Genomic DNA, 16,227 nt, shown 5'->3' on the forward strand with positions numbered 1-16,227 from the left:
TCTGTGCAGCCCTCCAGTAATGTGTCTCCTTCATATGATGTCATAGAGGGATCCATTCCCGGTCTTTCTCCTCCCACCCTGTACAGCCCTCCAGTAACGTCTCTCCTTCATATGATGTCATAGAGGGATCCGTTCCCGGTCTTTCTCCTCCCACCCTGTGCAGCCCTCCAGTAACGTCTCTCCTTCATATGATGTCATAGAGGGATCCGTTCCCGGCCTGTCTCCTCCCACCCTGTGCAGCCCTCCAGTAACGTGTCTCCTTCATATGATGTCATAGAGGGATCCGTTCCCGGTCTTTCTCCTCCCACCCTGTGCAGCCCTCCAGTAACGTCTCTCTTTCATATGATGTCATAGAGGGATCTGTTCCCGGTCTTTCTCCTCCCACCCTGTGCAGCCCTCCAGTAACGTCTCTCTTTCATATGATGTCATAGAGGGATCTGTTCCCAGTCTTTCTCCTCCCACCCTGTGCAGCCCTCCAGTAACGTCTCTCCTTCATATGATGTCATAGAGGGATCCGTTCCCGGTCTGTCTCCTCCCACTCTGTGCAGCCTTCCAGTAACGTCTCTCCTTCATATGATGTCATAGAGGGATCCGTTCCCGGTCTGTCTCCTCCCACCCTGTGCAGCCCTCCAGTAACGTGACTCCTTCATATGATATCATAGAGGGATCCGTTCCCGGTCTGTCTCCTCCCACCCTGTGCAGCCCTCCAGTAACGTGTCTCCTTCATATGATGTCATAGAGTCTCCGCCCACTCTGTGCCGACCTCCAGTAACGTGTCTCCTTCATATGATGTCATAGAGGGATCCGTTCCCGGTATGTCTCCTCCCACCCTGTGCAGCCCTCCAGTAACGTGTCTCCTTCATATGATGTCATAGAGGGATCCGTTCCCGTTCTGTCTCCTCCCACCCTGTGCAGCCCTCCAGTAATGTATACGGAGGGACGGTGTCAGTATACGGAGGGAAGGTGTCAGTATACGGAGGGAAGGTGTCAGTATACGGAGGGACGGTGTCAGTATACGGAGGGAAGGTGTCAGTATACGGAGGGACGGTGTCAGTATACGGAGGGACGGTGTCAGTATACGGAGGGACGGTGTCAGTATACGGAGGGACGGTGTCAGTATACGGAGGGAAGGTGTCAGTATACGGAGGGACGGTGTCAGTATACGGAGGGACGGTGTCAGTATACGGAGGGACGGTGTCAGTATACGGAGGGACGGTGTCAGTATACGGAGGGACGGTGTCAGTATACGGAGGGAAGGTGTCAGTATACGGAGGGACGGTGTCAGTATACGGAGGGACGGTGTCAGTATACGGAGGGACGGTGTCAGTATACGGAGGGACGGTGTCAGTATACGGAGGGACGGTGTCAGTATACGGAGGGACGGTGTCAGTATACGGAGGGACGGTGTCAGTATACGGAGGGAAGGTGTCAGTATACGGAGGGAAGGTGTCAGTATACGGAGGGAAGGTGTCAGTATACGGAGGGACGGTGTCAGTATACGGAGGGAAGGTGTCAGTATACGGAGGGAAGGTGTCAGTATACGGAGGGACGGTGTCAGTATACGGAGGGACGGTGTCAGTATACGGAGGGACGGTGTCAGTATACGGAGGGACGGTGTCAGTATACGGAGGGACGGTGTCAGTATACGGAGGGACGGTGTCAGTATACGGAGGGACGGTGTCAGTATACGGAGGGAAGGTGTCAGTATACGGAGGGACGGTGTCAGTATACGGAGGGAAGGTGTCAGTATACGGAGGGAAGGTGTCAGTATACGGAGGGAAGGTGTCAGTATACGGAGGGACGTGTCAGTATACGGAGGGAAGGTGTCAGTATACGGAGGGAAGGTGTCAGTATACGGAGGGAAGGTGTCAGTATACGGAGGGACGGTGTCAGTATACGGAGGGACGGTGTCAGTATACGGAGGGACGGTGTCAGTATACGGAGGGACGGTGTCAGTATACGGAGGGACGGTGTCAGTATACGGAGGGACGGTGTCAGTATACGGAGGGAAGGTGTCAGTATACGGAGGGACGGTGTCAGTATACGGAGGGAAGGTGTCAGTATACGGAGGGACGGTGTCAGTATACGGAGGGACGGTGTCAGTATACGGAGGGACGGTGTCAGTATACGGAGGGACGGTGTCAGTATACGGAGGGAAGGTGTCAGTATACGGAGGGAAGGTGTCAGTATACGGAGGGACGGTGTCAGTATACGGAGGGAAGGTGTCAGTATACGGAGGGACGGTGTCAGTATACGGAGGGACGGTGTCAGTATACGGAGGGAAGGTGTCAGTATACGGAGGGACGGTGTCAGTATACGGAGGGAAGGTGTCAGTATACGGAGGGAAGGTGTCAGTATACGGAGGGAAGGTGTCAGTATACGGAGGGACGGTGTCAGTATACGGAGGGACGGTGTCAGTATACGGAGGGACGGTGTCAGTATACGGAGGGACGGTGTCAGTATACGGAGGGACGGTGTCAGTATACGGAGGGAAGGTGTCAGTATACGGAGGGACGGTGTCAGTATACGGAGGGACGGTGTCAGTATACGGAGGGACGGTGTCAGTATACGGAGGGACGGTGTCAGTATACGGAGGGACGGTGTCAGTATACGGAGGGACGGTGTCAGTATACGGAGGGACGGTGTCAGTATACGGAGGGACGGTGTCAGTATACGGAGGGACGGTGTCAGTATACGGAGGGACGGTGTCAGTATACGGAGGGACGGTGTCAGTATACGGAGGGACGGTGTCAGTATACGGAGGGACGGTGTCAGTATACGGAGGGACGGTGTCAGTATACGGAGGGACGGTGTCAGTATACGGAGGGACGGTGTCAGTATACGGAGGGAAGGTGTCAGTATACGGAGGGACGGTGTCAGTATACGGAGGGACGGTGTCAGTATACGGAGGGAAGGTGTCAGTATACGGAGGGAAGGTGTCAGTATACGGAGGGACGGTGTCAGTATACGGAGGGAAGGTGTCAGTATACGGAGGGACGGTGTCAGTATACGGAGGGACGGTGTCAGTATACGGAGGGAAGGTGTCAGTATACGGAGGGACGGTGTCAGTATACGGAGGGAAGGTGTCAGTATACGGAGGGAAGGTGTCAGTATACGGAGGGAAGGTGTCAGTATACGGAGGGACGGTGTCAGTATACGGAGGGACGGTGTCAGTATACGGAGGGACGGTGTCAGTATACGGAGGGACGGTGTCAGTATACGGAGGGACGGTGTCAGTATACGGAGGGACGGTGTCAGTATACGGAGGGAAGGTGTCAGTATACGGAGGGAAGGTGTCAGTATACGGAGGGAAGGTGTCAGTATACGGAGGGACGGTGTCAGTATACGGAGGGACGGTGTCAGTATACGGAGGGACGGTGTCAGTATACGGAGGGACGGTGTCAGTATACGGAGGGACGGTGTCAGTATACGGAGGGACGGTGTCAGTATACGGAGGGACGGTGTCAGTATACGGAGGGACGGTGTCAGTATACGGAGGGACGGTGTCAGTATACGGAGGGAAGGTGTCAGTATACGGAGGGACGGTGTCAGTATACGGAGGGACGGTGTCAGTATACGGAGGGACGGTGTCAGTATACGGAGGGACGGTGTCAGTATACGGAGGGACGGTGTCAGTATACGGAGGGACGGTGTCAGTATACGGAGGGACGGTGTCAGTATACGGAGGGAAGGTGTCAGTATACGGAGGGACGGTGTCAGTATACGGAGGGAAGGTGTCAGTATACGGAGGGAAGGTGTCAGTATACGGAGGGAAGGTGTCAGTATACGGAGGGAAGGTGTCAGTATACGGAGGGAAGGTGTCAGTATACGGAGGGACGGTGTCAGTATACGGAGGGAAGGTGTCAGTATACGGAGGGACGGTGTCAGTATACGGAGGGAAGGTGTCAGTATACGGAGGGACGGTGTCAGTATACGGAGGGAAGGTGTCAGTATACGGAGGGACGGTGTCAGTATTCGGAGGGACGGTGTCAGTATACGGAGGGACGGTGTCAGTATACGGAGGGACGGTGTCAGTATTCGGAGGGACGGTGTCAGTATACGGAGGGAAGGTGTCAGTATACGGAGGGAAGGTGTCAGTATACGGAGGGACGGTGTCAGTATACGGAGGGAAGGTGTCAGTATACGGAGGGACGGTGTCAGTATACGGAGGGACGGTGTCAGTATACGGAGGGAAGGTGTCAGTATACGGAGGGAAGGTGTCAGTATACGGAGGGAAGGTGTCAGTATACGGAGGGACGGTGTCAGTATACGGAGGGACGGTGTCAGTATACGGAGGGAAGGTGTCAGTATACGGAGGGACGGTGTCAGTATACGGAGGGAAGGTGTCAGTATACGGAGGGAAGGTGTCAGTATACGGAGGGAAGGTGTCAGTATACGGAGGGACGGTGTCAGTATACGGAGGGAAGGTGTCAGTATACGGAGGGAAGGTGTCAGTATACGGAGGGAAGGTGTCAGTATACGGAGGGAAGGTGTCAGTATACGGAGGGAAGGTGTCAGTATACGGAGGGAAGGTGTCAGTATACGGAGGGACGGTGTCAGTATACGGAGGGAAGGTGTCAGTATACGGAGGGAAGGTGTCAGTATACGGAGGGAAGGTGTCAGTATACGGAGGGACGGTGTCAGTATACGGAGGGACGGTGTCAGTATACGGAGGGAAGGTGTCAGTATACGGAGGGACGGTGTCAGTATACGGAGGGAAGGGGGTATACAGATGGTAATATGAAGGGGGAGGGGTTAATGGTGGGTGTAGTAGACAGAGCGATGGTTCCTGGGATTGGTGTCTCTCTCCTCCCCTCTCCCCTCCCCCTCCTCCCCTCTCCCCTCCCCCTCCTCCTCTCTCTGTATAGCAGCGGGTTGGGTTCCAGCAGCAGATCTGTCTTCAGTGTAAACACAACAGAGAGGCCTCCGCCAGGATGACGGGCCCCGGTATGTGAGTGTGGGGGGGCCCCTACTGATGGGGGAGGGGAGGGGGACAGGGATCTGTGTAGAACACCCGGGGACACGGCTCTGCAGAATGACATCATCTGTCCTGTCTATAGTGACATCACTCTGTATACATACAGTATGTGACAAAAGTAAGTACACCCCTCAGTGACATTTGTGTAAATCTTTTCTTCTCTCTTTTCATGTGACAACACTGAAGAAATGACACTTGTCTACAATGTAAAGTAGTGAGTGTACAGCTTGTATAACAGTGTAAATTTACTGTCCCCTCAAAATAACTCAACACACAGCCATTAATGTCTAAACCGCTGGCAACAAAAGTCAGTACACCCCTAAGTGAAAATCTCCAAATTGGGCCCAAAGTGTCAATATTTTGTGTGGCCACCATTATTTTCCAGCACTGCCTTAACCCTCTTGGGCATGGAGGTCACCAGAGCTTCACAGGTTGTCACTGGAGTCCTCTTCCCCTCCTCCATGATGACATCACAGAGCTGGTGGATGTTAGAGACCTTGCACTCCTCCACCTTCCGTTTTGAGGATGTCCCACAGATGATCAATAGGGTTTAGGTCTGGAGACATGCTTGGCCAGTCCATCACCTTTACCCTCAGCTTCTTTAGCAAGTCAGTGGTGGTCTTGGAGATGTGTTTGGGGTGGTTATCATGTTGGAATACTGCCCTGCGGCCCAGTCTCTGAAGGGAGGGGATCATGCTCTGCTTCAGTATGTCACAGTACATGTTGGCATTCATGGTCCCCTCAATGATTTGTAGCCCCCCAGTGCCGGCAGCACTCATGCAGCCCCAGACCATGACACTCCCACCACCATGCTTGACTGTAGACAAGACACACTTGTCTTTGTCCTCCTCACCTGGTTGCCCCCACACACGCTTGTCACCATCTGAACCAAATACGTTTATCTTGGTCTCATCAGACCACAGGACATGGTTCCAGTAATCCATCTCCTTAGTCTGCTTGTCTTCAGAAAACTGTTTGTGGACTTTCTTGTGCATCATCTTTAGAAGAGGCTTCCTTCTGGGATGACAGCCATGCAGACCAATTTGATGCAGTGTGCGGCGTATGGTCTGAGCACTGACAGGCTGACCCCCCACCCCTACAACCTCTGCAGCAATGCTGGCAGCACTCATACGTCTATTTCCCAAAGACAACCTCTGGATATGACGCTGATCACGTGACCTCAACTTCTTTGGTGGACCATGGCGAGGCCTGTTCTGAGAGGAACCTGTCCTGTTATACCGCTGTATGGTCTTGGCCACCGTGCTGCAGATCAGTTTCAGGGTCTTGGCAATCTTCTTATAGCCTAGGCCATCTTTATGTAGAGCAACAATTCTTTTCTTCAGATCCTCAGAGAGTTCTTTTCCATGAGGTGCCATGTTGTACCTCCAGTGACCAGTATGAGAGAGTGAGAGCGATAACACCAAATTTAACACACCTGCTCCCCATTCACACCTGAGACCTTGTAACACTAACGAGTCACATGACACCGGGGAGGGAAAATGGCTAATTGGGCCCAATTTGGAGATTTTCACTTAGGGGTGTACTGACTTTTGTTGCCAGCGGTTTAGACATTAATGGCTGTGTGTTGAGTTATTTTGAGGGGACAGTAAATTTACACTGTTATACAAGCTGTACACTCACTACTTTACATTGTAGACAAGTGTCATTTCTTCAGTGTTGTCACATGAAAAGATAGAAGAAAAGATTTACACAAATGTCACTGAGGGGTGTACTTACTTTTGTCACATACTGTATGTACATCTGTCCTGTCTATAGTGACATCACTCTGTGTGTATTTGTGTGTGTATATATCTATTAATTTGTTCATAAACGATCTGGAGGAAGGGATAAACAGTTCAACCTCTGTATTTGCAGACGATACTAAGCTAAGCAGGGCAATAACTTCTCCGCAGGATGTGGAAACCTTGCAAGAAGACCTGAATGAGGTTCAATGTAGAAAAATGTAAAATAATGCATTTGGGTGGCAAAAATATGAATGCAATCTATAGACTGGGGGGAGAACCTCTGGGGGGATCTAGGATGGAAAAGGACCTGGGGGTCCTAGTAGATGACAGGGGGTTCCCACCATCCCCGCTGTGCCCAATAAGAGGGGTTCCCACCATCCCCGCTGTGCCCAATAAGAGGGGTTCCCACCATCCCCGCTATGGAGCATGCAACATGTGTAGTGGGAACACCTGACTCTACATATCTATGTCCCGTCTGATCAACGTTTATAAACAATGTTACTTTGTTTCTCTCTGGATGGCTCATCCCATCGTGTGAAGGGTTAAGATTTTGGGGTGCTATAAATGGGACAAGCTGATGTGTGCTGGTCAAGGGTTCACAGACTTTTGGTCATGTATTGGGGTTGGAGCGTCATTTAGCCACCATCTTGAGTCATTCATACTCCTTATAATCTATATAATGGACTGGACTTATTCTGTGACCATGTACAGATAGTCCCCCCTGTACACCCTCCGTACCCCCATAATTTTGCAGTCACAGTGATTGGTTGAAGTATTGATAACCCTGACTCCTCCTTCCTTCTTATATCCTGCAGATGTCTGGAATGGACCATAGGAAGGCGGCTATGTTAGGAGTGGGATCTGATCCTGAAGGGCCACTGAACCCCCCCTCTGCCGACAACCAGGAGCAAAGCCTGCAGAGCCGCCCCAACCAGGACCCGCAACACTTCTCCACCAGCCAACCCGAGGTAAACCTTCACCTGAAGACCGGACTGCAGGCCAAACGAACTAAGAAACCCCCAAAGAACCTGGAGAACTATGTGTGCCGGCCGGCAATAAGAACCAGCATCAAGCAGACGAGGAGGAGCCGCAAGATGACTGAGGAGAGCGGTGAGGAGGTGGGTAAGAGCCCCCAACTTCTCTTCAGCCTGGGGGGAGGGACCCCAACTTCTCTTCACCCGGAGGGGGACGGGGGGGGTTCCCGACTTATCTTCACCCAGAGGGGGTTCCTGTCTTCTTTTCAGCCGGTGGGGGGGGGGGTCAATGAGGTTGGTTTTCATGTATGTGCTCAGTTGGTGTGAGCACACAGAGATGATGAGTCTACCAGTGGGAGGGTCTAATCCTACCCCGGTACATATTGAGATGATGAGGGTCCAGCTCTTCCCCAGTACAAATAGAGATGATGAGTCTCCCCAATGGTAGGGTCTACTACTTCCCCGGTACATATAATGATGATAAATCTACCAATGTAAATGTGTAATCCATCCCTGATACATATAAAGATGATGAGTCTCCCCAATGGGAGGGTCTAATCCTACCCTGGTACATATAACGATAAGTCTACCAATGGGAAGGTCTAATCCTTCCCCGGTAAAAATAGAGATGCTGAGTCTACCCTTTCCCGGTACATATAGAGATACTTCTCACCAATGGGAGGGTCCAACCCTTACCCAGTACATATAGAGATAAGTCTATCAATGGGGGGTTAAATTCTTCCCCGATACATATAGATATGGTATGTCTCCACAGTGGGAGGATCCAACCCTTCCCCGGTGTACATATAGAGATGATGAGTTTACCATTGGGAGGGCCCAACCCTTCCCCGGTCAATATAGAGATAGTCTCCCCAATAGGAGGGCCCAACCCTTCCCCAGTGTACACATAGAGATGATGAGTTTACCATTGGTAGGGCCCAACCCTTCCCCAGTACATATAGAGATAAGTCTCCCCAATAGGAGGGCCCAACCCTTCCCCGGTGTACATATAGAGATGATGAGTTTACCATTGGACCCTTCCCCGGTACATATAGAGATAAGTCTCCCCAATTGGAGAGTCCATCCCTTCACCGGTCACTATAGAGATAAGTCTCCCCAATAAGGAGGGCTAAAACCTTCCCCGATGTACATGTAGAGATGATGAGTTTACCATTGAAGGGGGCCCAACCCTTCCCCGGTGTACATATAGAGATGATGAGTTTACCATTGGGAAGGCCCAACCCTTCCCCGGTACATATAGAGATAAGGCTACCCAATTGGAGAGTCCATCCCTTCACCGGTCACTCTAGAGATAAGTGTCCCCAATAGGAGGGCCCAACCCTTCCCCGGTGTACATATAGAGATAATGAGTTTACCATTGGGAAGGCCCAACCCTTCCCCGGTACATATAGAGATAAGTCTACCCAATTGGAGGGTCCAACCCTTCACTGGTTCAAATGGAGATGATGAGTCTCCCCAGTGGGAGGGTCCACCCTTTTCCCCCCTTCATCCAACAATAAAAAACAAAAAACGTGCATTGTGGACCAAGTGGATCAGGTTCCTCCTTTCATATTAAGGTGCACTTTGCCCGATCTGTTGGGCTTTTTAGCATCTGTTATCTTGATCTCCGATTTGTAGGGTCACCACCATTTACACAAGTTCTACCAGGCGGATGTTCATGCCTCCTCTGATGCCAATTTTCGGAAGTAAGGAGCTCCAGGCTCTGAGTTCTTTTGAGCCCTTCTAGACCCATGTGTAGTGTGGGACTGTTGGCATTTGTTTGCTGTGTTGCCTCCCCTCGGTTGGATGGCTTTTGGATACCCCAGTTGTCTAAGACTAAAGATCTTGTGTCCTGTACAGTACAACTAAGGAGACAGGATTTGTGACTTACCAGTAAAATTTCCTGTAGTCTAGTATATAGGTTATTCCCTCTCTGTTCTGTATGATCAAAACTGAGGCTTGCTGGGAGTGGGAGGAGTTATATAGGGGGCTCTCCCTGTAGCTGGGAGTGGGAGGAGTTATATAGAGGGCTCTCCCTGTAGCTGGGAGAGGGAGGAGTTATATAGGGGGCTCTCCCTGTAGCTGGGAGTGGGAGGAGTTATATAGGCGGATGTCCCCATAGCTGGCAGTGGGAGGCGTTATATAGGGGATCTCCCTGTAGCTGGGAGTGGGAGGAGTTATATAGGCGGATGTCCCCATAGCTGGCAGTGGGAGGCGTTATATAGGGGATCTCCCTGTAGCTGGGAGTGGGAGGAGTTACATAGGGGGATTCCCCCGTAGCTGGCAGTGGGAGAAGCTATATAGGAGGCTGTCCCCATAGCTGGGAGTGGGAGGAGTTTTATATAGGAGGATGTCCCCATAGCTGGGAGTGGGAGGAGTTATATAGGGGATCTCCCTGTAGCTGGGAGTGGGAGGAGTTATATACGGGGATTTCCCAATAGCTGGGAGTGGGTGGAGTTATATAGGGGGATGTCCCTGCATCTTTTTTTTTTCCAGTGTCCAATCACCTGACGGGAGCTGCGTATAATCCATGGTTACAGACTAGAGACCCCATGTCCTGTACTCTCTGTTGGGTTTGGCTGCCCTCTATGGGAGATAATGACCACATTGAAGACATCCACATATCAGACTTGTGTTATTGGATGGAGGAAGTGACTCACAGCAGACTGCCCTGACCCAAGTCTCACCCAGCAGCCAATCAGATGCTCGTTTTTTACATGTACATACTGATTGGACCTGGTGTTGGAGGAGGATATGGAGTGGAGATAGTACAGATAGGGGTCACATGTGGTTGGATAGGATTGATGATTGGGTATGGGTCTCTGGTTGGTCCTGGTGTTGGAGGAAGATATGGAGTGGAGATAGTACAGATAGGGGTCACGTGGTTGGATAGGATTGGTGATTGGGTATGGGTCTCTAGTTGGTGTTGGAGGAGGATATGGAGTGAAGATAGTACAGATTGGGGGTCACATGGTTGGATAGGAATTAGGGATGCACCGAATGGGTTTTTTGGTGCCGAAACCGATACCAAAAATAAATCTTCCTTGATCCCGAAACCGATACAGAAACAAAACCGATACCAAAACAACACCGATACCGAAAGTGACTGTTTGTAAAAATATTTTTATACAGGAGATGATCAGAGACTGAGGACATACTACAGGAGATGATTAGAGACTGCAGAGATGGTACAGGAGATGATCAGAGACTGGGGACATGGTACAGGAGATGGTCAGAGACTGAGGACATGGTACAGGAGATGATCAGAGACTGGGGACATGGTACAGGAGATGGTCAGAGACTGGGGACATGGTACAGGAGATGGTCAGAGACTAGGGACATGGTACAGGAGATGGTCAGAGACTGGGGACATGGTACAGGAGATGGTCAGAGACTGGGGACATGGTACAGGAGATGGTCAGAGACTGGGGACATGGTACAGGAGATGGTCAGAGACTGGGGACATGGTACAGGAGATGGTCAGAGACTGGGGACATGGTACAGGAGATGGTCAGAGACTATGGACATGGTACAGGAGATGGTCAGAGACTGGGGACATGGTACAGGAGATGGTCAGAGACTGGGGACATGGTACAGGAGATGGTCAGAGACTGGGGACATGGTACAGGAGATGGTCACAGACTATGGACATGGTACAGGAGATGGTCAGAGACTGGGGACATGGTACAGGAGATGGTCAGAGACTGGGGACATGGTACAGGAGATGGTCAGAGACTGGGGACATGGTACAGGAGATGGTCAGAGACTGGGGACATGGTCAGAGAGTCAGAGACTGCGGACATAATACAAGAGATTAATGCAGCCTCACCAGTGCCCGTCAGATGCAGCCAGCCAGTGTCCCCATTGCAGCCAGTGAAGGGAGAGGAGAGCAGCCGCCTGTTTGATTACAGCACCAGGAACATCACAGCTTTCATGTCAATAGCTGTGTGTTCCCCGCTGCGCGCCGTCACATACAGCCCCTCCCCCTTGTCCTGGAACTTTGATAGACAGATCACCTGTCCAATCCTGGGATAGGTGATCTGTCTATCAAAGTTCCAAGGTCAAGTGGGAGGGGCTGTATGTGATGGTGTGCAGCGGGGAACACACAGCTGAAATGAAAGCTGTGATGTTCCTGGCGCTGTAATCAAAGAGGCGGCGGCTCTCCTCTCCCTTCACTGGCTGCACTACTGGGGACACTGGCTGCACTACTGGGGACACTGGCTGCGCTGCAATGGGGACACTGGCTGCGCTGCATCTGATGGGCACTGGTGAGGCTGCATTAATCTCTTGTATCATGTCCTCAGTCTCTGACCATCTCCTGTACCATGTCCTCAGTCTCTGACCATCTCCAGTACCATGTCCTCAGTCTCTGATCATCTCCTGTACCATGTCCTCAGTCTCTGACCATCTCCTGTACCATGTCCTCAGTCTCTGATCATCTCCTGCACCATGTCCTCAGTCTCTGATCATCTCCTGTACCATGTCCTCAGTCTCTGATCATCTCCTGTACCATGTCCTCAGTCTCTGATCATCTCCTGTACCATGTCCTCAGTCTCTGATCATCTCCTGTACCTTGTCCTCAATCTCTGATCATCTCCTGTACTATGTCTGCAGTCTCTGACCATCTCCTGTACCATGTCCTCAGTCTCTGACCATCTCCTGTACCTTGTCCTCAATCTCTAATCATCTCCTGTACCATGTCCTCAATCTCTGATCATCTCCTGTACCTTGTCCTCAATCTCTGATCATCTCCTGTACCTTGTCCTCAATCTCTGATCATCTCCTGTACTATGTCCCCAGTCTCTGCATCTCCTGTATAAAAATATTTTTAAAAACGGTCACTTTCAGTATTGGTGTTGTTTCGGTATCGGTTTCGGTTTTCATGATCAAGGAAGATTTCTTTTCGGTATCAGTTTCAGCACCAAAAAACCCATTCGGTGCATCCCTAGTGGAGATAGTACAGATTGGGGGTCACATGTGATTGGATAGGATTGATGATTGGGTATGGGTCTCTGGTTGGTGTTGGAGGAGGATATGGAGTGGAGATAGTACAGATTGGGGGTCACATGTGGTTGGATAGAATTGATGATTGGGTATGGGTCTCTGGTTGGTGTTGGAGGAGGATATGGAGTGGAGATAGTACAGATTGGGGGTCACGTGGTTGGATAGGATTGATGATTGGGTATGGGTCTCTGGTTGGTGTTGGAGGAGGATATGGAGTGGAGATAGTACAGATTGGGGGTCACATGTGGTTGGATAGGATTGATGATTGGGTATGGGTCTCTGGCTGGACCTGGTGTTGGGGGAGGATATGGAGTGGAGATAGTACAGATAGGGGGTCACGTGGTTGGATAGGAATTAAGGATGCACCGAATGGGTTTTTTGGTGCCGAAACCGATACCAAAAATAAATCTTCCTTGATCCCGAAACCGATACCGAAACAACACCGATACCGAAAGTGACTGTTTTTAAAAATTATTTTTATACAGGAGATGATCAGAGACTGAGGACATACTACAGGAGATGATTAGAGACTGCAGAGATGGTACAGGAGATGATCAGAGACTGGGGACATGGTACAGGAGATGGTCAGAGACTGGAGACATGGTACAGGAGATGGTCAGAGACTGGGGACATGGTACAGGAGATGGTCAGAGACTGGGGACATGGTACAGGAGATGGTCAGAGACTGGGGACATGGTACAGGAGATGGTCAGAGACTGGGGACATGGTACAGGAGATGGTCAGAGACTGGGGACATGGTACAGGAGATGGTCAGAGACTGGGGACATGGTACAGGAGATGGTCAGAGACTGGAGACATGGTACAGGAGATGGTCAGAGACTGGAGACATGGTACAGGAGATGGTCAGAGACTGGGGACATGGTACAGGAGATGGTCAGAGACTGGGGACATGGTACAGGAGATGGTCAGAGACTGGGGACATGGTACAGGAGATGGTCAGAGACTGGGGACATGGTACAGGAGATGGTCAGAGACTGGGGACATGGTACAGGAGATGGTCAGAGACTGGGGACATGGTACAGGAGATGGTCAGAGACTGGGGACATGGTACAGGAGATGGTCAGAGACTGGGGACCTGGTACAGGAGATGGTCAGAGACTGGGGACCTGGTACAGGAGATGGTCAGAGACTGGGGACCTGGTACAGGAGATGGTCAGAGACTGGGGACCTGGTACAGGAGATGGTCAGAGACTATGGACATGGTACAGGAGATGGTCAGAGACTATGGACATGGTACAGGAGATGGTCAGAGACTGGGGATATGGTACAGGAGATGGTCAGAGACTGGGGACATGGTACAGGAGATGGTCAGAGACTGGGGATATGGTCAGAGAGTCAGAGACTGCGGACATAATACAAGAGATTAACGCAGCCTCACCAGTGCCCGTCAGATGCAGCCAGCCAGTGTCCCCAGTAGTGTAGCCAGTGTCCCCATTGCAGCCAGTGAAGGGAGAGGAGAGCCGCCGCCTGTTTGATTACAGCACCAGGAACATCACAGCTTTCATTTCAATAGCTGTGTGTTCCCCGCTGCGCGCCGTCACATACAGCCCCTCCCCCTTGTCCTGGAACTTTGATAGACAGATCACCTGTCCAATCCTGGGATAGGTGATCTGTCTATCAACGTTCCAAGGTCAAGTGGGAGGGGCTGTATGTGATGGTGTGCAGCGGGGAACACACAGCTGAAATGAAAGCTGTGATGTTCCTGGCGCTGTAATCAAAGAGGCGGCGGCTCTCCTCTCCCTTCACTGGCTGCACTACTGGGGACACTGGCTGCACTACTGGGGACACTGGCTGCGCTGCAATGGGGACACTGGCTGGCTGCATCTGATGGGCACTGGTGAGGCTGCATTAATCTCTTGTATCATGTCCGCAGTCTTTGACCATCTCCTGTACCATGTCCTCAGTCTCTGACCATCTCCTGTACCATGTCCTCAGTCTCTGACCATCTCCTGTACCATGTCCTCAGTCTCTGACCATCTCCTGTACCATGTCCTCAGTCTCTGATCATCTCCTGTACCTTGTCCTCAATCTCTGATCATCTCCTGTACCTTGTCCTCAATCTCTGATCATCTCCTGTACCTTGTCCTCAATCTCTGATCATCTCCTGTACCTTGTCCTCAGTCTCTGATCATCTCCTGTACCATGTCCTCAGTCTCTGACCATCTCCTGTACCATGTCCTCAGTCTCTGACCATCTCCTGTACCATGTCCTCAGTCTCTGATCATCTCCTGTACCTTGTCCTCAATCTCTGACCATCTCCTGTACCTTGTCCCCAGTCTCTGACCATCTCCTGTACCTTGTCCCCAGTCTCTGACCATCTCCTGTACTATGTCCCCAGTCTCTGCCATCTCCTGTATAAAAATATTTTAAAAAACAGTCACTTTCAGTATTGGTATTGTTTCGGTATCGGTTTCGGTTTTCATGATCAAGGAAGATTTCTTTTCGGTATTGGTTTCAGCACCAAAAAACCCATTCGGTGCATCCCTAGTGGAGATGGTACAGATTGGGGGTCACATGTGGTTGGATAGGATTGATGATTGGGTATGGGTCTCTGGTTGGTGTTGGAGGAGGATATGGAGTGGAGATAGTACAGATAGGGGTCACATGTGATTGGATAGGATTGATGATTGGGTATGGGTCTCTGGTTGGTGTTGGAGGAGGATATGGAGTGGAGATAGTACAGATAGGGGTCACATGTGGTTGGATAGGATTGATGATTGGGTATGGGTCTCTGGTTGGTGTTGGAGGAAGATATGGAGTGGGGATAGTACAGATTGGGGGTCACATGTGGTTGGATAGGATTGATGATTGGGTATGGGTCTCTGGTTGGTGTTGGAGGAAGATATGGAGTGGGGATAGTACAGATTGGGGGTCACATGTGGTTGGATAGGATTGATGATTGGGTATGGGTCTCTAGTTGGTGGAGGAGGATATGGAGTGGAGATAGTACAGATTGGGGGTCACGTGGTTGGATAGGATTGGTGATTGGGTATGGGTCTCTGGTTGGTCCTGGTGTTGGAGGAGGATATGGAGTGGAGATAGTACAGATTGGGGGTCACGTGGTTGGATAGGATTGGTGATTGGGTATGGGTCTCTGGTTGGTGTTGGAGGAGGATATGGAGTGGAGATAGTACAGATTGGGGGTCACGTGGTTGGATAGGATTGATGATTGGGTATGGGTCTCTGGTTGGTCCGGCCCCCATTTTATGGGGTAGAGATAATAATGGGTCATCTGTCAGTCGGACATGAAGCCGGCGGTCTCAGCGACCTGCGGACACAATGATATTTTTAGTTCCTGTGAGGAAATGTTAGCATTAGTTTGTATCTCGTTGCAACTTTAGGTGGTTTCCATGGTAACAGCTGACCTAGTTCAGGCAGCAGTTTATGAGGCTCCACATTACTTGAGGAGGAAACAACCAATCAGATGAATGGCTGAGGAGAACACCATCCTGTTCATTGTATTTATTCCCCTCTTCTGCAGTACATTCGGCATATCGTCCTCTGT

General features: G+C 51.0%; 1 protein-coding gene across 2 annotated transcripts in view; it reads left to right on the forward strand.

The window, feature by feature from the left end:
• ASH1L (ASH1 like histone lysine methyltransferase) overlaps positions 1-16,227 on the forward strand; it is a 120,933-nt gene that overhangs the window by 25,750 nt on the left and 78,956 nt on the right. The window contains exons 1-2 of one of the 2 annotated variants that reach the window (XM_073608817.1): positions 4,831-4,947; positions 7,539-7,841. In XM_073608817.1, coding sequence (XP_073464918.1) covers positions 7,539-7,841 — 303 coding nt within the window. In that variant the 5' untranslated portion in view covers positions 4,831-4,947. Of the gene's footprint in view, positions 1-4,830; positions 4,948-7,538; positions 7,842-16,227 lie in introns of those variants that run through there. The other variant, XM_073608816.1, reaches the window with a different exon arrangement.

Source organism: Aquarana catesbeiana, linkage group LG13 (assembly GCF_042186555.1).
Source record: "Aquarana catesbeiana isolate 2022-GZ linkage group LG13, ASM4218655v1, whole genome shotgun sequence".
In the NCBI taxonomy this organism is placed as follows: Eukaryota; Metazoa; Chordata; class Amphibia; order Anura; family Ranidae; genus Aquarana; species Aquarana catesbeiana.